At 54.3% G+C, this 21,847-nt stretch overlaps 2 protein-coding genes and 1 long non-coding RNA gene across 4 annotated transcripts; 1 reads left to right on the top strand and 2 right to left on the bottom strand.

Annotated features, from left to right (window-relative positions):
• On the bottom strand, positions 1 to 5,090 carry HOXC10 (homeobox C10). Its single transcript, XM_052639744.1, has 2 exons — positions 4,251 to 5,090; positions 1 to 1,122 (listed from the first exon to the last, which is right to left on the bottom strand). The coding sequence occupies exons 1-2, from the start codon at positions 4,999 to 5,001 to the stop codon at positions 845 to 847; spliced, it is 1,029 nt and encodes a 342-aa protein (XP_052495704.1). The 5' UTR covers positions 5,002 to 5,090; the 3' UTR covers positions 1 to 844.
• Positions 5,091 to 5,447: 357 nt separating this feature from the next.
• Positions 5,448 to 7,292, top strand: LOC128048588 (uncharacterized). The gene is made up of 3 exons (XR_008199397.1): positions 5,448 to 5,544; positions 6,322 to 6,343; positions 6,421 to 7,292. It is a non-coding gene; the product is annotated as an uncharacterized LOC128048588 (long non-coding RNA).
• Positions 7,293 to 13,899: 6,607 nt separating this feature from the next.
• On the bottom strand, positions 13,900 to 17,101 carry HOXC11 (homeobox C11). 2 transcript variants are annotated; one of them, XM_052640373.1, is made up of 2 exons: positions 16,409 to 17,101; positions 13,900 to 15,124 (listed from the first exon to the last, which is right to left on the bottom strand). In XM_052640373.1, the coding sequence occupies exons 1-2, from the start codon at positions 17,088 to 17,090 to the stop codon at positions 14,892 to 14,894; spliced, it is 915 nt and encodes a 304-aa protein (XP_052496333.1). In that variant the 5' UTR covers positions 17,091 to 17,101; the 3' UTR covers positions 13,900 to 14,891. The 2 variants fall into 2 exon arrangements, 1 of the variants encoding a protein (XP_052496333.1); XR_008199366.1 differs by lacking the exon at positions 16,409 to 17,101 and adding an exon at positions 15,500 to 15,629 and having other exon boundaries at positions 14,987 to 15,124.
• Positions 17,102 to 21,847: the final 4,746 nt, after the last annotated feature.

Consider the following 21,847-nt stretch of genomic DNA (forward strand, 5'->3'; position numbering starts at 1 on the left):
TACGATTCTGGAAATTTATTAGGATTTTTTTTTTCTCCATTAAGGAAGCTACATGCAAAAGATACAACATACAGAATATCTTTAAATAACACAACTCCCAGACAGGGACAGGGTAATATTTGGGGGAGGGGCATTCTGTCTTTGCTTCTCTATGTTCTATTTTTAATTTAAAAATTGTTTTTTGTTCCTCTGAATGGAATTTCTGAGATGGCAGTGGATGGAGGATGTAGAGGTGCTGGGAGGATGGGAGAAAAGCAGAAAGCAGTACAAATACGGGACTTCAAGCAGATTCTCAGAGCGACTGGGAGGTAAAGACACAGAGAGGGTTTGGCAGAGGCGCTGGACGCTACAACAAACACACAAACACTAGCTGAACTTTCCAAAACGCCTATTATTCTAAGGAGGAAATGCAGCAAGGAAGAAGCGATTCTGATTCTGACTGTGCTCTGTGAGATTACAGACCTTCTCTGGTTGATTTTTTTTCCCCTATAATCGGGTGGATTCGACCTTAACTTTGCCTGGAGAACAGGATGCTATGTGTGAGTGCGTGCATGAGTGAGGGGTTGACACACACACCAGCCACACTCCCACCCTCATCTATGTGGGCACACCACACCCCACACCCCAGCACCCCATTTCTCATGCTTTAGGTGGACGCATCTTCGGAGCACGAACCATAGGTCCCTTGGAAGGAGAGTCTGAGGTCTTTGCCTTTTTTGCAGGCGTGTTGCATTTATACTCAGGGAGGAAAAAAAAATATACCACCAGGCACAAAGGGAGGAGGGGCGGGGAAAGGAAGGTGGGGGGGGGGGAGAGAAGGGAGGGGGAGGGGTGGCCCCCGAGCTCAGGTGAAATTAAAATTGGAGGTCAGTTCCCGGATCCGATTCTCTCGGTTCATTTTCTTGAGTTTCATTCTGCGATTTTGAAACCAGATTTTGACTTGTCTGTCTGTAAGGTTAATGGTCTTGCTAATCTCCAGGCGGCGCTCTCGCGTCAAATACATATTGAACAGAAATTCTTTCTCCAATTCCAGCGTCTGGTGTTTAGTATAGGGGCACCTCTTCTTCCTTCCGCTCTTTGCTGTCAGCCAATTTCCTGTGGTGTTTTCTGCCTTTATCTCCTCTGTTAAAAATAACATTATTTACATAAGTATCCCTGGAAGAGGCAAACCCTCGCAGCACTGCAGCCTCAGCCAGCTTGCTGTGGGGGCGGCTGACGGAGCCCAGGGGAGCTGCTCTCGCCCCACAGGCCTGGCTGGTGGGGTCCTCTTGGGTTCAGGGCTTTTAGAATTTCTCTGGGGTCTAAACTTACAGTGAAGAAAGACAGAAGGTACTTGCCTCCAACGTGTCTATTAAATTTAAATCACCCCAGTCCACCTTGACTTGGCAGGTTCTGAGTACTCCCGCTCTCTCTCAGCTTGCTGACCCTGGTGGGCTCTCTAAGCCCCACCAGACCCTCCCTCCTCTCTGTTCCCTTCCAGCTCTGGGAAAAAAAACCCAACCAGAAGGAAAGGTGTTTTCCAGGCCTCAGACTGGGTAACAGAGGCCACCCGGCTGCCCTGAGCAATTCCCGGAGAGCTTTGGCCCCTTTCAACTAAGGGCAGGGAGGTTGCCTCAGTCTCTGCAGCCAGAGGCCATTGCAGCCGTCTCTGAATCCAGAGTCAGACCCCCAGCCCTGACTCCCACCCCAAGTGACACAGAGCGACTCTGCCCCCACTGGATCTCCCATCGCCAGCCTTTCCTCTCCTGGCTGTTTTCCCCAGGAGTACCTGAGGCAGGGAGCTTGTGCAGGCAGCAGAGGTCAGGGGCAACAGCTCTGGGGCATGCTGAGGGGTCCTCAGACAACTGCCCTAGCCAGAGACCTAAGGTCAAGGGAGAGAGAGCCTGAGGAAATGCAGCCTCCTGAAAATCTCCTGCCTTGTCTATGCAGATATGCATGTGTGCATACGCATGTGCATTTCTGCAGCGACACACATTCCTCCTCATATGCACACACAGGGATATGCATATGTGTGTCTACTTATATTAGGAGATATTCTAAATATACTGTGTATTTCCCTTTCCCTCATGGATAGCTTCTTCCCCTGGCACACATTCTCGCTGAAATGAACCTCATGCAGCAGAAGGGACCTTGGCTATCTTTTCCAGGGAGAAAACCCAGAGTCCAGAGACCCGAGAGGGACACCAAGCAAAGGACTCTGCTGATGCCTCTGTGCTCTATCCCCCTCTATGCCCAATGAAACTGCCAGGTTCCTGGATCTTATCTTGATGGGGAGTGGGGTGGGGGCGCTAGGGGAACCAGGAGGCACCAGAAAAATGCAAACTTGAGGCTCTAGTTTAAAACACTTGAATGTCCTTAATTTTGCTCCCACCTCTGCACTTGCAGCCTCCTGCCAAATTGTTCAAAGGCTCTCCACATATAACTCTGTGCTATTGATTTTTTAAACTGGGGTTTAGGGGAAGGGGAAAAATTACAAGTGCGGAAGTCTGGCCCAAAGCTGGCTTGCCTCTGGCCTGGTGGAGGTACCAAAATGGGGGGATGGAGGCAAGAAGGGCACAGGCAGAAGGCAGAGAGGGATTAGTTGGGGCTGGAGGGTTTAGATGGTGTGGGGAATGGCAGGAGAGAAAGGAGAGTCTATCGGGCATAGGGGCAATTTGAGCTAGGAGGTGGGCTTGTTAACCTTGACTTTGCTTTTGGTGGGGCTAGAATGCAGCTTTTCCTATCCTAAATCTGCACCTCAACCAAGCCCATGGTGTGGGGAGATGGTATAAAATTAAACTTCTGTGCTGCACACGTGCCACCACCAAGGCTTCGTGGGTATGTGTGCCTCTCTCCCCCTCACCTTCAAGAAGACACCCGTGCCCATCTTCTGGCCAGGGTCTCCATGGGCTGATTTGCCAGGGCCCACCTTTGATTTGCAGAGGAGACCCAAGAGGGCGAGGCTCTGTCCTCACCCTCTGAAAGAGTGCGTGTGCCTGTATAAGAGGGCATGTGTGACTGTGTGTGAGTGTGACACAGGTCGCTGCCAGGGATGTGTGTGCACCGCATCCATATACAAAGCGCCACAAGACCCAGGCCGCCCTCAGTCTGCTCAGTTCTCACTATTTCATCTGCCTCTGCACCCAAAGAGCCTTTCTTACACACAGCCTCCAGCAGTCAGTGCCATGGGGAGCAGTTTATCCGCCCCCACCTCCTCTGCCAGTTGGGCCTCTTCTGATGCTTTTTGCTCCAACTTTTCATGGAAAACCCCCTCAGCCTCCCTCCACTGCTCCCTTTTCCTTTACATTTTCTCCAGGTGTCAGACAAGGGTCCTGAAGGCCCTCAGCTCCTTCAGCAGAAATGAATCTTGAACTCTGAGCTTGAACTCTGCCTAGGCTTTCCCTCGCCAACCAAAATCACAGTGAAATCCAACTAAAGCCACACTCCCTTGCAGGAGAAAACAGCTTACTATGCACACAATTTCCCAACCACTCATTTGTAGGCTGCTTTTGGAAACCAATGGGAAAACTACATTTTTAAAAATGCAACTAGAAAAAAAGGAAAAGAAAAAAAATTTCAAAGGGAAGACAAAAAACTTAACATTCCAAATGCCCTGTTCCAACGCCACAGGCGGCCTAGGCGTCTGGGGGAGGGAGGGACGCAGCGGGCAGCCCTTCACCTCCACCTCTTCCGGCCCCAGCCCTGCTGCCCGAGGCCCCCGGCCGAGCCAAAAACCGCAGGAGCCCAAACCACACGCAGGAATCAGATCCACAAACAACAAATCGCGCTTCGCAGGAAACATTTTCAACTGGGAAAACGCAGTAAAGCGAAATCCCCCTTCTCCCAAGCTTCCCTTAGTCTCTGGCCCAAGATCGCCATTTTAAGCTTTTTTGCAAGCTTCTGACCTGAGGGGGGATATCAGCCCCCCAAGACAACAACGTAGAGCAAGCAAACCAAAGGCAGCACACACCCAGGCGCGGTCACCCGCCTTGGGCAGCACAAGGCGCCCGCAGGCTGCCCGCGGTGTGCACCACCCCGGTCTCGGCGCCCACCGCCGCTGCCGGCCTTGCACCTCCACTTCGCCGCTTACCTTCCCCAGCCAAGTGACGCGCCACCAGCCTAGCGCTCAGCAGACACGAGTCGCAAGCTGGGGTCGCATTCCCAAGACCTTCCAGGGCCTCCTCGGCCCAACCCTCTCCCTGCCCTCGCCCGGGGCCACGAAGACCCAGTGCCCGAGCGTCCCAGCCGGACCACGGCCCAGACGGCCTTACCTTTTGCTTCGTTATCGGAGGTGTCTGGGCTGGAGTCGGCGGTTTTGGCCCGATCCTTTTCGCTCTCCAACGGGCTGCCTTTGGGGCCTGCCAGGTTCTGCTCGGTCTTGATCTCATTGGGACTGGGGGTCTGGCTGTCGGACTTGGGGGTCTCAGGGAAACTCACTTTACCCCCGAGCTGGGGAGACTCCAGATGTTCGGCGCGCGGGTTGAGACTAGCCCGCTGCTCGAAAGGGGCTTCGAAGTCGTTGGCCCCGGCACAGTGGGGCGGCTTGTCCAGCGCGGAGTAGCTCGGGCTGGCGCGATAGTAGCTGGGCACGGGCACCTCGTGCTCCCCGAGGCAGGACTCCTGCAGAGGGTGGGAGTAGAGAGCTGCCTCGGGGCCACTTTTCGCCCGCTTCTCTGCGCTGTACATGCAGCAGACATTCTCCTCCTTGACACTAGGTGGGTAAGAGCAGGAGGACAGCGGCCTGCCAACAGGTTGTTCCAGGCGGTAGGCGGCTTTGGGGTCGCCCCAGGAGTCCAGCTGCGAGAGGTAGGACGGGTAGGTGTTGAGGGCGAGGTTGGGGCTGTTGCCCTCGTCCCTCTTGGAGAGCGAGGGCGCGAGCCCGCAGCCCCTCATCACCCCGCAGTTGAAGTCACTCCCAGATTGCATATACATGCCTGCGCTCCGGCTATAGCGCTCTCCTCCGCCCGGCGCAGCCAAGGGCTCCGCGTATGAGTTCGGAGTTACATTGCGAGGGCATGTCATTTTCAGAGAGAGGGGTTTTTAAGGAGCAATACTACAGCGGAGGAGCTGACATCTTTTTTTTTCCCCATCCGGGAGGGGGGGCGGTTGAAGGGGCGGGAGGGAAAAGAAGGGGAGGGGGGGAAATATCAGCTCCATAATTATCCGCGCATTCGAGCCTCACCATGTGACGGCTAGACCAATGGGATTTGAAAATGGCCTTGATGATTCAGACGGCCGTGACGTCAGTGGGGTCAAGTTGTCGGCAGGCGGAGTGCGCAGCATGGAGTAACAGCGCCACCTAGCAGCCGCCTCGGGGTAGGGGCGCCGGAGCCCTTCCCCGCGAACAAAGGAAGGGCCCCCGGGGCGACGGGGGCAGGAGGGAGGTAGAGGGGGGTGCGGGGGTTCTAGGGAGAATGGGGTTTGCTTACCCGGGAACCAGCCTGTGACTCCTGGGGAGAGGGGGGCGGGATAAGGTGGGGGGAAATGCGGGAGAGAGTGAGAGAGCGAGGCAACTCAGGGCTCAAAACAGTCAAATTCAAATTAAAAGGTCAAGACACGATTCAGGTACTTCTTCCCCTCTCCTCACCTCTTTTCCTCGCCTTGGCCCCCGCCCCCACTTCTTCCCTTGGGATGGGAGTGGGGTGAGGTTTGGGGGAGGGCTTCTGTGGGCAGAAAAAGGGAGAGAAAAAGTTAAGGACTCCCGAACAGAACTAAAGTTTCTCCTCTCCTGCGTCCTCCTTCGTCGAGCTCCTTCCTTGGGGCTTAGGAGTTCAGCTCGGGACCGCCTGTCATGGAAGTTGGTTGAGTCGCCAGTTCCCTGCGGGGATTGACGGGGAGTCCCCAGTGTCCGGGCCAGGCCAGGGAGGGGTCAAGACGGCTTTAGGGCTGCGTGGGCGAGGGAGGTTCCGAAGGGGTTTAGGGGTCGCGGGAGGAAGAAGCCGGCAACCCAAAGCGCCGGCACCCCAACCGGGGAGTGCGGCCTGGGCCTGGCTGGGTGGGCGTCTCCGGGGTTATCAACTCAGGGGCTGCAAGGCTTTGGCCTTGGAGCTGGTTCGGCTGTTTTGCTCCGAGCCCTACCGGCCCTCGCTTTCCAGTTGACCTTGCCCCCCATGAAAACAGGGAATATTCCCAGAGATAAAGAGGGAACCCTCGGGGCCGCCTCGAGCGGCTTGGGGGGGAGTCACGTATCAACCGGGAAACGGGAAAACAGAGGCGACGAAACCCGACCTAGAGAAGTATCCTTTACGGAGCCAAGGAGCTGGGGGCATTTTTGAATGGAGCAGAACGAGACTATTTTTGTAATTGTTATTTTATTTTTTTATTTTTATTTTTTGTAATAAGGGGAAGCGAGACATGAGACAAGGTATGTTTCAAATAGTTCTTTCCGTTTCTTCATCGCCTTTCTCCCAAAGCGAACTAAACTCTCTACCCTTTCCTCAGGAAACGGAATCTGGAGAATATTTTGTCTTTCCGGTGGCCTCACGTTTCCCCCGGTGCCGAGCCTCGGGTTTCGATTTTCCAAAGGACTGGAGCCGGGGCGGGAAAGGGACCTGAGCCCCGGGCGCCCTGGCGTGGAGTGAGGAGACTGGATCGCTTCTAGGGAGGCCCAAGCCGGCGGCGGCTGCTAGAAGACGACTTCGGAAAGAAATCCGCGATTTTTTGCATCCAGAGGGCGAGAGAGAAGGCTCAGGGGTTCCTGAACCCCAGGAAAAACTGGAAGAAAATGTTTGTAATGCCAAGGGAGATTTGAAATGCTTTCGTGTTTTCATTTGCAGGGGTCGCAGTGGACTCGGTACAGGGGGTTGGCCCGGGCAAGGTTAGCCTGTTTAGGCCCCAGATGAGACTTGGCCGGCCGGGGCGGCAGTCAATCCAGGGAGCCATTTGTCCCACCACCCACCCCGCGGGAAACGCGGAGACTTTATAGCCACTCTGTTTGTATTATCTGCATAAGTCTTTCCCCACCAGTTTGATCGAAACTGTTCGCTTTTACGAGGACCCAACGAAAATTCCCCGTCATATTTATCAGCCGAGGATAAAAATTTAGTATGGGAACTGATATTTCCTCATTTATGGGGCGATGAAATTAAAGACCAAAGCAATTGAGAATTATATGGCTTTGGGGGGTTCCCTCCCCCCTCTTTCACGTCTCCTTTATTTTCCTGCCTGGTGTGCCTGTCCCTGGAGTTTGACGTCCCAGTCCCTTGCCCTTGCTCCCCATTTTGGGGGTCTGCTGGGCCCTGTCCCCCACACCCAGGGGTCACTTGACCACCTCAGGCTTTTCCTGGTCTTTCTCTCAGTGTTGGAAGCTGGGGGCTGGCAACATCATTCCCTGAGCCTCTCTGCCCAGGCCGGGCTGGTATCCGCTGGGGTTGTGGAAGGTTTCCAAGAGCCTTGAAGGGGAAGGGTGTGAGCCTAGCCCGAGAGGGGGCAAGGGAGGCGGCAGAGTGAGGGGGACAAACTCCAGATAACCTATCAAAAACATCCAGCCCCACGGCTTAACCTGGGGAACCAGCTGGAGGGAAGCAGACTCACTGGGCCTCGTGACCTGTCTCCCAGACCAACCTGACCCTGGTCCCAAACCCACTTCTTACCTCAACCCCGGGTGGGGACAGAGTCGCTTTCAGAATCCTCGGTATTATTCATGGAAATAATCCCCCCGGGGGAGAAGGAACTTCCCGCCTCCACTCCCACCTCCTCACAAGAACGAATAGTGTTTAAAGTTGAAATAATTAGAAGTATGATAAACATGGCCCATTAATGAAAAAAGAAATCAAATTCATCAGCCTAAGTGGGACCCCCGGTGGGACAAATGTTTGCCTTTAATTACGCAGGATAAACGCAAACCCAGAGCTGTTAAACAAGGACCCAGAGCCACAGACTTGAATAACTTGTTGGGTTATTGCAGACTTGGGTTTCTGCCCCCAATGGAGGCAAAAAGAAGGAAGATGCACGGGTGAGAGCGGGGAGAGGGGGCAATTGTGTGGGTCAGGGTGTGGGTCCTAGCCCTGCCCCCTTGGGCTCTGTCGAGCAGAGGCCTTTTCAGTCCTATAGTCCGGGCCTGGCGTTCAAAGGCATTCAGGCTGCCACAGCCACCCCGCCTGCCACCGCTGCCAGGCGCCCATCAGCCCAGCCCCACGGGGCCTAGAGCCTCAGGCCTGCACCCCTAGGGAACTGGATTGGGGTCCAGGAGAAGTCTGTGTTGCTAAAATTACTGTTAAGTCATTTACCCAACTTTCTGGGAAAGTGCCGCGTCTATGCCTGACTCCGGATTGCCCTCTTCTTGCCTCAGCTTAGGGATGCGAAAATTCAGGGCCTTCAGGCCACAGTGAGGGGGCTCAGGCTGCACCTATGTTTTGACAACCCCCCCACCCTCACCCTGAGTGCCCTGGCCCCTTGCGCCCTTCTTCCCAGTACCCGGACCCTGGAAAGGGCACCAGGGATGGGAGGTGGGCCTCCTGCCGCCAGTGGGACTGTGACCAAGGGAGAGGTGGAGGGTGCTCCTCACAGATTCCAGGGTGGTTGGCGGGTTCCAGAGGACAGGCTGAGGGCTGGGGCGCTAGGGGTCCCCACGTGGAAACAGAAGCAGGAAAAGGTAGTGCTCAACGAACAGAAAGGAACCTCGGCTGCTTTGCCCGCTCTAGCCTTCAAAACGCCCCAGAGGCACCCTGATTCCTCCAGGGAAAATTAGCGGAGTCTCCTCACCAGGTTAAGGAAGTCTTCTAGGAAATTCCAAAGGCGAAGTGAAACAAAAATAAAATGTCTCTCCATTTAGGATCAAATAATAAAATAATTATACAGTGTGTGTGTGTTGAAATCTCTTCAAGCGAAATGGAAAACAAAATCACACCAGCAGTGAAAAGTGCAGAGTTTTTTCCCCGCTTGTTTTGGAGGCCCAAATAAATCAATCTCTTCTCAAAACTTGAAGGAGAGATTTGCTTTCTTCCTTAACACCGACCGGGCTCTGCCCGGGCTGAACTGGGAGCAGAGAAATCTCAGGCAAAAGAAAGAGTGCTTAGAAGCTCCTCAGCACCCCCCACCCCCAAACAGATTTTCAAACAGGTACAAGAGGCAAGTGGGAGGCCGAGGACGCATGGAGGGGCCTCTGATCCACCCCTATCTCCTCGCCACACCGGCAGCCCAACCATCAGAGTTGCTCTCACATCTGGACATTGTACACGTTTGCACGCAGATGCTATGGAGGTTACCGCCTAGACATGTGTCTGACTAGGCGCTTAATTGTATGTACAGGGCCACACAGTCACTTTTACCCAAAAATGTACTCCCTGCGATTCCCGCATCCCGAAGTCTGATAACCAGCACAACTGCTTTCTTGCCCCGCTGAAGCCAGCTAGTTATTTAACTTTGCCTCCTGAATTGAAACCAGACAGCAAACACATCCAAGAGAAGCTTTAGGAGGAGGACGGATGGGAGGATGTCTGTGGAGGGGAAAGACTTGCTCCCCACTTTATGGTGTGCTCCCAAGTTACCCAGTAGGTCGGGTTTCCAGCCCGAGTCAGGTCTGCGGTCGGCCCGGCTTACTCCAGAGTATCTCGCTCCTCCCTTACCGGCTAAATTCCTTTTTGAAGATCTTTGTTTTCCGTCTTCCTCCCCACCCCTTTCTTTCTTTCCCCATCTTCTTCCTTTCTCGTTATATTCGCTTCTTTCTCTTTTTCTCTGGAATCCATTTGTTTCCTTCTCTTTTTCGGATTCTTTCTCTTAATTGTCGTCCTTATTTCTCTCTTCCTTCTTTACTATACAATTTATTCTTTACTCTTCTTTCCTCCTCAATCCTTTCCTTTCCTTTGACTTTCTCCCCCAGCTCTTCTTACTTTTCTCTGTTGCACCCGGCGCCCCGAGATGGGGAGAGCACCAGGCTCCGTAGCATCCCTCCCCAGCCCCGCTGCTCAAGCTTGGAGTTGACCTTCCCCCGCCTCCAGCCTTAACTGGCTCCTCACAAGGCGAAGTGTAGGGCTGTCAGCGGCTGGCAGCCAGGCCTCAGCAGTCGCCATTAGAGAAAAGGAAAAGCAGAGTCTGGGGCACGTCCTGACCGACTCCGATGGCTCCCTGAAGTGCCCAGCTCCAGGGCTTAGGTACCCTCAAGTCCATCACCCCAAAGGAACCTCATCCGCCAGGCCTGTCTTTGGAAAAGTTGCTCCGTCTTTGTAGTGACTTCCAGAGCTGAACATTAAAATAGCCCTTGTTTCAGTCAACTTGATATCCCGAGGCTGGAATTAGGGGAAATGAAGGAGTGGGGTTCCGTCAGTCCCATGTCGGGGGCAGATCCAAGGAATCACGAGCAGGCTTAGCAGCCCAAGGCCACGTCTCTACACAGGCACCTTTGTTCTGCACACTCCTGGACTGCAGCCCACTGGCTTTCTTCTTCTCTCGGTCCTACAATCGCTGCAATCTCTGGGCAGGCAGTTCTTGTCGTTTTGAATTCTGTCTTTCATCAAACCCTTTGTGGACTTTGCAGGAGGCAGGGATGCGGGTTGTGTGTGTGCAGAGACTGCCAGCTTGGAGGTCTGAGTCAAGGTTATGGGTCTCCACTTGGTGCAGCGGGTTGAGGGTGCACAGGGTTTGTGTGTGTGTGTGTGTGTGTGTGTGTGTGTGTGTGTGTGAGTGAGAGAGACAGAGAGAGAGAGATGCCTACAGGAGAACAAGAGGATGTGATGGAAAAGATCTGGTCCAGCTGACATCGTCCAAACTTTGGGGGTCTGTTAGTGTGCGTCTCAACAGCAGAGTGGCTGAGACTTTCCCAGCAGCCCCTAAAGCTGGGTCTAATGTGGGCCTCAGGAGTGAGTAATCCCTACCTTTAAGCCTTGTTTTGCCTTAGAGATGCAGCTCCAGACATTCCCCCCGACACACACACACCTTGGACCCCAGAACCTCTCTCTCCCCACCTTCCCAGAGATCCTGAGAATTCATTCCATGGCAAGACCAAAACTTTAATTTTTTTAAAAAAAAAGGGAGGAGGAATCTTGTAAAACTTTTATGCCAAACAAAGTTATAAAAACTTCCCGGGCGTTGCCTTTTCCAAAGGTTTATATGAATAATAAAGAGTGCAGTCGCGTGCACACAGTTCTGGCGGGCTCTGAGCTAGGAGCCTTCAGCAAACAGCATTATCCAGCCCTGGGGCACCAGGAAACCCCAGGGGCTGCCCCCTTGAGGGAATATTTGCTCAGAAAGGAATTACCCTGTAGATTCCGGAGAGGGGCGGGGAGAGGGAAGGGGTGTTGCCCTTGACTCCCTTGAAGTTCAAAGTTCTTTTCTGCTCTGGTGAGGAAAAATCCCCTCTGCCTTCAACCCACTCGAGAAATCAGCCTCAGGTAGTTTCTCCTTCTCTGGTTGAGGAAGGGTTCCGGGTGTCCCCAACTCCGTCCACCTTTCAGACACCTGGTCTGTAACCTTCTTGCTTGTCCAAAGCAGAGCTCCCCACCTGACCCATCTGGGACACCTAGAACCTGTGGGTTTTCTCTCAAAGGTGCTTGATGGGGCTTTGTGAACCTTCTTTCAAGGCTCCCTTGCATCACCATCCCCCAGCAACCCCAGGTCTGAGCGACAAAGAAACCCAAATCCAAGACTGGCCCCAACCCACTTTTCTTTTCAAGTCCCCCAGGTTCCCCCTGCACCCCCAAAGCCCATAGTGGGAGGGGGAGGGGCCCAGAATGCTCTCTCAGCCCACACCACTTAATACCCTTGTAAACTCCCACGTGCGCTATAAACTTGGATTTTTACAACCAACATTCCTCCTTAGCTCCAGGAAACTTTGAACTCGGCCTCGGGTTTATTTACTGGGGTGGGGGGAGGGGATTGGGGGTGCTGGGAGCTGAGAAAAGCAGGAGGAGAAGAGGGGGGAAATGCAGGCAAGGGGGTAATGGAATGGGAGTCTGGGGTGTGTTGGGGGAGCCGAAACTATCCACTGCGGGTTTGTTTACTATTTAGGGCGGAAGCGTTTTCTAACACAGGCCAGACTGGGTCGTTAAGGGCGAAATGAAACTGGGTTTAGAGGCGCGGGGGGGCGCTTTATGGCGGCGTCTAGACGAGGCTCTTTTGTTCCCAGGCAGCGCCGCGGCTGGAGGGGATTACCCGAAGAGGTTGAGCCCAGAGTGCCCCTGACCGGCAAGGGGGGCTGGACAACCCAGGGGCCCGGAGGTGGGTTTGTTTGGGGGACAGAGACCTCTTTTTTCCCCTAAGTTTTAGAGGGTCACCAAGGACTGGCAGGTTCCTGGGCTTGAACCCTAGAAGCTTTTGTTTTTCTTTCACTGTCACTCTGCGCCTTCCTTCAGAAATCCTTCTAGAGCCAGGGACCTTTTCTGAGCGTCACAATACAAGGAAAGTGGTAGCTTTGGATTTTTAATATTTTCCTCCAAAATCAGGAGCCATTTGGAGATTAGCATTTTGCTTTATAAACAGGTTCCTTCTATAGCGTTATCGTTTTATCTCCTTCCTATTTTATTGGAAACACAGCCGGCAGGTCAATATCCCTTATTACTGGTGGACAAACACCATACCTAGAGAAATCTCTCGTATTTCCGTGCATACGCATGAACACGTGCAAGCACACACACACACAGAGGCTCCTCAGCTGCATTGCTGCTGACATTCACTAAACACCGAGAGTGGTTACACACCTTGGAGGATACAAGCTCTAGATGTGCATGTGGTCAATTTTACTCCATACTACAGGCAAAAACGTACACATAACATTCCTTTTCATGTGCACCCATAGGCATCCCAACTTAAATATTTGTGTGCAAGCACATGAAAGGATTGTGGGGCTGTGTATAAACCCCAGTTTGCCAATTTCATCTCAAGACCTACATTTACAAATTAGAGATTCCGATACCTCTGTCATAAAAAATGACAGAACCTAGATGCGATAGTCAGTCCATAGTCGTGGTGCTTTTTCTTTCATTCAACAGGATTGTTATTGACCAAAAAAAAAAAAAAAAACCATTTTCTTTGAATTACAGAACAGTTCCAAAGAAAAGGGAAGGATGAGAGAATTGCTTCCGAATCTCAGCCCCCAAAGGACGAATTTGGAACAGAGACCACCAGAGTGCCCTCACTGAACACGCTGAAAGGACTATGGTTATCTTGATACAGAAGAAACACGCAGCAAATGTAGATGGGTGTGGCGACGGTCTCACAGGTTACCTCTTTCCCCAGAGCCCCACCCCAAGCCAACCCCTTACGAAACGAATCTCTGGGGCTTCCTGCTCTGGGAAACCAACGCATAAACATCAGGGTGGCCAGCCCCAGCCTAGGGTCTTGTTGTGTCTGGAGGAACTGGCCATTTGTGCTTGAGGGGAAGGGGCCCAGCCCCACCTTCCCACCCTCAGGCACCGGCACAGGGAGGAAAGGGAGGGGGGCCTGGTTTCCCCCCCTCTCCTCTCCCTCCCTCAAAACTGTATAATAAAAATTCCAATACAGTCTTCTCATGGTGGGGGGGAGAGAAAAAGGAAAACCGAAAACCCTACCCTCGACCCTACACATTTAACTGCGACAGACGGAGACATCTGGCAGGAGGGCGGTGGAGCCAAGAAAATTCCTATAAATTTAAATTCGATGATGGTTACAATTAACTCCACAACAAACGTGTGCTTAAACGGAAAACGTTTCTGGGCATTTGGACGAGGTTTGAGCAGCACGTGAGAAAGGACAGCTTTGAGACTCACTGTGGAAAGTCCTCAGCCTAAGAGCTGGAGGAAGCTACCGCCACACTCCTGCCCCTGCCCGTGGAAAGCAAGGAGCAGGCCCGCTAGCTCTGGCCTACTTCACCTTCACATGCTCTGCCCGCCTGCCTCCTCCTCCGCCTGGAGAGCCCTGAGGGTTTTAAGAGGAGAGGGGCTAATAAAAGGATCAAATAAAATCATAATATTGAACAGAATGAAATATCTTTATTTGCCACCAAAAAAAAAAAAAAAGTCACAGCAATCCCTCTGGGACAGGGAGCGAGCTGGATGGGGATTGCACACGTACACACACTCACGCACATGGAGATGGGTGATTCCAGTCTCATTCCAGGCCAGTCCTCCCCACACCCCCTCAGGGTAGAAAGAAATGCTTGTGAAATTTATTTACAAAAAATTCAGGCCCCAGCATAGGGGAGGCGCCCAATCCCATCTCCCTATTGCCTCTTCCACCCTAATCTTTTTAATTTTTTCCTTAACATCAACAAAAAAAGGTGACAGATGCATAGACTATAGCTATAAATTCATGGAGTGGGGCGCGGCTAGGAAGAAGATTAGGAAACCTCAATGCACCAATTAAGAAATTTCGAAAGAGGGTTCTACACCTTCAAGGGGAGAACAGCTAGGCTTGGGCGGGGCCTGGGCGCAGACGGAGGTAGGACACGAGTTTGCACACCTAACACCAGGTCAAAGGAACAGAAATTTCACAGCAAAGCGGGGTCACATTTAGCTGCCCCCTACCAATGGAGCCAGGTGGGGTAGGGATGGGAAGCCGGGGAAGTCTCCCCTCGCAGACCCGGTGTCCTAGCAGATCTTGTCACTTGGGCAAGGGAAGGCTTTTAGTTCAAGGATTGTTCAGTTCAGGCGCCCACGACTCTCGCCCCTCCCCCACCCAATCCGAGCAGCAAGACATGGTCGCGAGGTGTGTTTTCTTTTAAATAAAGAGTCTTGGCCTCGGCGCCAACGGTGTCCACTCGCCGTGGGTCAGACACTTTCCTTCACCCCCCATTCCACGCCCTGTCCCTGTCCCACATGGAGTCAGACCAAGGTGAAGGAGGTTGTCCAGAAAGACGTGCGGGAAACGGCAGTGGGGGCCAGCCCTGGCCACAGTCCAGTTTTCCACCCGCGGAAAATAGGCGAGTTAGAAAATAAAAAATAAAAATAAAATAAAATAATTTCCCCCTTTCCCCCCTCCCCTCAAAAGGGCCCAGTCTGCGGTTACAGCAGAGGATTTCCCGAGAAATACTGCAGCCGGTCTCTGCTTAGTTTTTTTTCTTTCATCCTTCTGTTCTGAAACCAAATTTTCACTTGTCGGTCCGTCAGGTTCAGCATCCGAGACAGCTGCAGCCGCTTCTCTTTGTTGATATACACGTTGAAGAAAAACTCTCGCTCCAGTTCCCGGATCTGGAATTTCGAATAAGGGCAGCGCTTCTTGCGGGTGCGGGGGGCGTCTGGAGGGGAGGGGAGGGGGCAAGTGCGAGGAGAGGGGGAGAGAGACACGTGAGACCCGGGCGACCCCAGCCCCCCGGAGCGGCCGGCGGGGGCCCCTCTGCCGGCCCCACCGCCGGGCAGCCCTCCCGCCAGGCCGGCCGGCTCTCCTCCCGCGGGCGCGGCGCTGGGCCGAGCCGCGACCCCCCTGCCTGGGGGGCAAGCGCGTCCCCCGTCCCGGGCCACCTCGGGGGCCAGTGCCCCCTCCCCTCCGGCGAGGGCCGTGGCTGTGGCGGGGTCTGCGGGAGATGCGCGCCAGCCTCGGCCAAGTGCGTCCCCAAGGCCCCCCGCCCGCTCAGCCGCGCTCCTCTGCCCTCCGGGTGGCTCTGAAAACCCACCCCCACTCCCCACCCCCAGAAATGTGGGGGGGACCGCGGAGAACGGGCGCTAAGAAGTGCGATCCGGCGAGAGTCACTGGGAGGCGGGGAGGAAGCAAGAGAGCAGGCAGCAGAGACACCCGAGAGCCGCTTCCGGGGCCCCGGCGCCCCAGGACGCCCGGCGGCCGCTCCTTCCCCGCGGCCGGGCCAGGCCGGCGCAGAGGCCGCGGGCCGCAGGGAGGTGCCAAGCCCCAGGCCTGGAGCAGAGGGGAGCCCTGAGCCCGCCTCGCCCCCACCCCCTGTCGCCGCTGACCCTCGGGTCGCTCCGGGCCCTGCTCAGGGACCCGCCAACACAGAGTTTGAACATTTCAAAAAATAGTTTGTTTTTTTTTTTAAAGAAGCAGAGCGGCCCTGGCTGGACTCCCCGCGCTCCCGCTCTGCTCCATTGCCTCTCTCCTCCACCACTCCCCCTCTCGGAGTTTCTCCCTGTCTTTCCCTTGCCCTCCCCTTTCTCCCCCTCCACCCCTCCCCTCCCTCCCACCCCCAACCCCGGCCGCCGGGCTCCCCATCCTTCCTTAAATGCTCCTCTAAGTTCACGATCAAAGTTAATATTGCCCGCGATGGTGGCGCTTTTAAAATTTTCACAGACCGAAGGAGATAACGGAGAGGGGGGGTTCACCCGGTTTTTCCAAAGGGCCCTTTTCCCTCCCTCCCCACCCCTTCTCCATCGTAAAAAGTCGAGTCGTTGGGAGAGAGGGCTTTGTAGGTTATAATAAAATCCTTTGAATGCTTATAAAACTCCACATAAAATTGGACTGACCCAAAACACGAGGCCGTCCCCGCTCCCCTCGCCTCCCCCCTACCCTCGCCCGCCCTCCCTCCCTAGCTCCCTCCCTCCTGCCCGCCTGTTTCCCGGCCGCTGCTACCTACTGGGGGCGGCTCCCTTGGCCGGCTCCTTGGCCGCCGAGTGGGCTGAACCGGACGAGCTGGGATTCGTGTTCTCCTCCTCGGCCTCGGCCTCGGCCCCCGCCTCAGCCCGGGACGCCAGTCCCGAGGCCGGGGGCGCCTCAGGCTCCCCTTTGGCCTCACCCTTGCCCGGGCAGGGGGGCTCGGCGGGCGGGTCGCCGCCGCCGCAGTAGGCGTTGTCGAAGAAGCGGTCAAAGGCTTGGGGCAGGACGCTGTTCTTGTTGACTGAGGAGTAGAAGCCGGCGGGGGCGGCGTGCGGGGCGCTGGGGTGGTGGTGGCCGCCGTAGGAGCCTTCGTTTTTCATGAGGATCTCGGTGACGGTGGAAGGAGGCAGGCACTCCCGGTGCATGAGCTCGTCGGCCGCCGCATAGCAGGAGGAGTAGCTGTTCCGGGGGTGCCACTTGCCGGAGGGCTCCAGGCCGTAGGAGACCTCTCGGACCGGGGGCACTTGGGCCGGGTAGGGATAGGAGATCTGACGAGAGGGGGCCTGGGGCAGGAAGGAGGAGACCGTGGAGAACTCGGGCACGTAGTAAGTGCAACTGGGCAGATAGAGGTTGGAGGCGCAGCTCCCTCGCTCGCCGAAATCGGCGCCCCTCTCCTTGCGCGACGGCGAGCAGAAGTTGCCCAGGTTGACCGAGTTAAACATCGTTCTCTTCTGCCGGCTCCAGATGGAGGTTTTGGACCAGGTCTAGCGAGGGGGTAAAATTTGGGAAGGCGAGATGACGCGTTATCCGTCTTAGTCTCTCTCCCCGAGCACGTGATCCAAAGTAGATATTGTCATATATCAGTTCGGAGCACTTCGCAGTCGTAGGAGGGGTTCTCTCTTAGGTAAGATGGGGACGTTCAGGCGATTGGTTTGCAAACACCGCAGAAACATTATGAAAATCAATTGCAGATTTGTATTCGTTTTGCTCTTGACACTCCCCTCCTCTCCATTCCACAGAGCGAGCAAAGGAGGAGAGAGAGAGGGTTGGGGTGGGGTGGGCGGTGGGATGGGCGGGGGCGGTGGCTAGGAGGGGGTAATTGTATTTTTTTCTAGCTGCTGCTCTTTTTTTTTTTCCCCAGGATTGGGAGAAGGAGGAGGGTTCTCACGTATGGGGGTCTTGCCTTCTCCCTGTGATCAGCCCAAGACAGAGGTGGGGATGAGGACCTCTTTCTCCGCTGCCTGATTCCTCCAGAGACGTGAATCTTTCCCCTCAACTCCCAGGGACTCTTACCTCACCAACCCGAAGAGAGTCAGTGCCTGTTTACAAGAGTTTGAAGAAGTCGATTCTTTTCCTAGCCAGGGCTGGTTATCCAGACTCGCTTTCCCCTCTGGAGGGACTCCCTGGAAGGGTATCTGAAGTTTCCCAAAGGTGAGGCGGCCCAGCAACCAGCCAGTGTCCCAACTTTGTCTGGCTTGCTGTGCTGCCGCCGGCTAGGGACTCAGATTAGTCATAAACAGTGGTAAGCAGTGAGCCAGCCGCCCAGCCGGTGCCTGGCAAAGTCTGGGAAAAACCTTCTCTAATGTTGTGTTAAATATTTAGTATGAGAGAGTGGCCCTGGGTGAATATTTCATGCCTGCCTTTATTGTCAATCAATGCACAGAAAGCTGCATCCACAGTGGCTTTTAAAATTTCAACCTCCAAGAAAAAGGTTGCAATGAGACTCTTGGGCGTATTCTCTGTTGGGGCCCCTTTGGATTGGGTGCTCAGTGTCAGCTTCTGCGCAGTAAAGAAGCCCAGTGTTGGGTCTAGGTAGGACATGATGGGGGATCTGGGTTTGGGGTTGATATTCTTGAATGATTTGGGTGGACAGTATAGATCTCTGGGACAGACCAGCAGGGCAGTGGAAGGGAACTGAGGACCCTGGCGGGCTGCGCAGGGCCAGGGGCCACTCCCTAGTGGAAACCCCCAGCCCCACTCCTCCCTCCCCAGGGGTTGCAGCCAGACCTCGGTGGGTGCCTCTTTGCTGTTTCTCAGCCCTGCCCTGCCCTCCTCCACATCTACCAGCCTCCTAGATGGCTGTGACCCAAGGGGTGGGCTCAGTGGTTCTGCCCTCCCTTGCCTGCCTCCCTTCCCTCTGGGCACCACAGGACACATCTGGATAGTTGAAAATCGGTTTATTGATGGGTTCTGGACTGGGTACCAGAGCAACCGTCCACGAGCAGAAATCAACCGTGCATCTAAAGAGGAGCCAGCAGAGTATGATCTATTCTGTTCGGGTCCGAGGGTCAGAGGAGGGATGAACTGAAGCCCCCACGGACTTAGTCCATGCACTCTTAGGAAAAGCCAGAAATGGCCCAAACCCTCTTTTAACCCCTAACTCATGGTTAAACTTGGTTTCCACTTAAAAAATATTATTTGTATTTGATTTTTCTTGATGAGTTACAGAGGCCCCAGTACCAGACAGGGAAGATACAAAAAAAAAAAAAAAAAAAAGATACCTTGACTCTAGATACAACCCCTGCAAAGTCATTCTTTCCCAATCCTCCTGCCTCCTCAAGACTACTTTAGTGCAACACCTGGGTTGGGACAGCCTTAACCATGGGTCCTGTTCTTGGAGTGGCTCTGGCATACCCAAGGGTAGGCCTCTGGCTTCCCTTTACCCATTCTTGGCTGGGCACTGCTTCCTGAGCCCTCCTTTAGTTCTGGCCAGATCTTAACTAAGGGCAAAGAGGAGCTAGACTGGAGTTTTGCTAAAGAGTAAGCTGCAAGAAAAAAAAAAATGTTGCTTTTCCTCTTTCCTCTACCCCTTTTTATAGGGTGAACTGGGGCCAGCGTTTTTAATTATAATGATGGGGAACTATGGGCTATGGCTTTTATGGGGTTCGTGCTCTCCTCATTAAACTCGAATTTATTGGAGGCAAAATGCTCCCCAAACAGTGATAGGAACTGGCAAGAAGGAGGTGAGAGGTACCCTTGCAGAGGTGTGGATGACGGCTCAGTCTCAGCCCGGGCTTTCCCCACTTCCCCCCAGGGCCGTGCTTCCTCCCCCATCCTGGCCTCCAGGGCGCTGTGGGGCCCAAGCCCCCAAGGCACCGCCAGGGCCGACAGTGGGGAGGGGGTGCACTTCCTGTGAGGAGACAGCTGTGGGCCTGAGCACTTGAATTTGACCACCAAAGTTTATTCCAGGGCCACCATAAAAGTGAGCCAGGCGGCTGCAAGGAGCTGCTGGCGGCTCGATTTCCTTGAAACAAAAAGAAAGGCAAGAAAGAATGTCAAAGGAGTCGATGTTCAGGAAACTGTGAGGTCTTCCAACAGAGGTTTCTGAACATTAATATTCGTCTCCCTAAAAGTAAGGCACAAAGTTCAAAAAAATGTTTTTTCTAGTTTTGGTCTGACTTTTAATTTTTCAACAGCTTAGAAAAAGTCCCCAAAACAGGAGGTTGCTACTGGGGTCAAGGAAAGAAGGCCGTGGTGGCTGAAGTCAGGAAGATACTGGTGAGCAAAAGTGCCCAAGGCATGGGCCAGTGGCCTCCCTGCCCAGTCCTAAGTCCAGGCCACCCTGAAGCATAGGCTAGCCACCTGCCCCGGCCTGGATCCCTGGGCATCAGTGCTTTCCCTGAAGTGAGACCCCAGATCGCTTCTCAAGAGCCTTGGGCAGCCTCACTCCTCAGAGTGGAGGTGGCTGGCTTTCCCCTCATCTCATGGGTGCCTATAGCCTCTCCTACTGGAGACCCAGATTTCACTGAAATCCTCCTCAGCGGGGCCATCCTGCCAGCCCCACTGAGGCTCTGGGTGGCCTCAGTCAGCACTGTCTGCCTGCATGGCGGCTAGCGGGCAGCTGCGGTCTGGGTAGCTGCCTCGGTACTCTGGCCAGGGCTGCGACAGATACTAGCGTCCTTCCCTTCCACACGCAGACACCAGAAGCGCCTTCAGAAAGGGGCAGTATCTTCGGAACCTAGCACAGCACCCCCCCACCCAGTACTGGGCCCCCCTGCAGCTTGTCCATCCTGAGCTGAGGCTCAGGAGAGAGTGGATTGTGGTGGGGGAAAGGGGCCCACTCCAACAGATCAAGAACTGGGAGGAAACCTCAGGTTGGAGCAAGGGGCCCCTTAGGGCTCTCAAGCCTGTAAGATCAGTCTCTGTAGAGTCAATAAAAAGATAAGCGATCAGCACATGGACTCCCTCCGCGGATCTGACGCTGCAGGGCAGGCAACGGTTGCATCCTTTTGGGCACAGCTCTCTCCGTTAGAGCAATGCCACTGATTTTAATAATCCTTTTAGTGTGCTTGGGGATTTTCAGGCCAGTGGTTTATCCTGCACCCCTAGACACCTCACACCTCCAGCCAGGGAACTAGAAAGGAAAGGGACTGTCAGTTCCCAATCCTCATCTCTCCTCAACCCAAGCCCAAGGTCCTAACTCTGGTCACCTAAGAGGACACGCTGCTCCGAGGTTCCTCTGGCCTCGGGAGAGGATGAGGGGAGGGAAAAGGGCAGCCCCTCGGTCCCCGCAGCCCCACCCTCTTTCCTCCGCGGAGGGATTGTCCTTGGAGGCTAGCAACGCGACCCCATTTTTCCCCATAAAAGTCCCATTTTACGAGCCAGTTTCACTGGCCCCCTCACCAAATGCTCTAAAATGAAGGAAATGTCTTTAAAGCAGTCTGGAAACGGAGTCACAACGACTGGACCTTGGTCTCCAAATTCAGCTGCAGCAGCACACACACACAAAATGCCTTTTCTGAGCAGGATTGCCCTGCCCGGCCACCCCGCCACCGGGGTCTCCGACCTCGCGGCGGAGCGGAGGCCGGGTTGGCCGGAGCCGCCATTCCCCGGCTTTAGCGCCTACTTAGGCTCGGACCCAGTCCGCGCAGATCAAAGTGAGCTCGCGGCATTTTTATGAGATCAACTTCAGTGGCTCTTTACTTGTAATCAGACGCCTGGGTAGAAAATGCAAAAGGGTACAGCCCATCAATCCAAAAAGGAAAGGGAGAGAGAGAGAGAAGGCGTGGGGTGAAAAAATTCAGGTGACACGTAGCAAGAAGATTTGGATCACCCACAAAAAAGACCCTTTGCCTACAGCAAGAATGGTTTGACGGTCTGTCCCAGCCTCCAGGCCCTACCATTTCTCCCTGATTTCAGGAGCCAGGAAGCCTGACTCGCCTGTGTTCTGAAGCCTGATCCAGAAGCTTCCACACTGTGGACCTGCCATGGGGGCCGAGTGTGGCCGCTTGCATTCCCTTGACCGAGCCTGGAAGTCGCCTTCTGCTCTAGATTCGAAGTATCTCCCATTTTGCTGCTCCCCTTTCAGCAGTCTCCGTGGTTCTTCCGTCACTACAGCCAGAAGTTGAGTTACAGGAAGATTTGCCAGAGATTTATCGCCTAGCCCCAAACTTGGAGAGCCTTGTCATAAACAGCCATCTATTGTCTAGACTTTTATCTCCGGGTATGGATCATGCATTATTGAGGCTCAGGAGACTCA

Source organism: Budorcas taxicolor, chromosome 5, assembly GCF_023091745.1.
Source record: "Budorcas taxicolor isolate Tak-1 chromosome 5, Takin1.1, whole genome shotgun sequence".
Lineage (NCBI taxonomy): Eukaryota > Metazoa > Chordata > Mammalia > Artiodactyla > Bovidae > Budorcas > Budorcas taxicolor.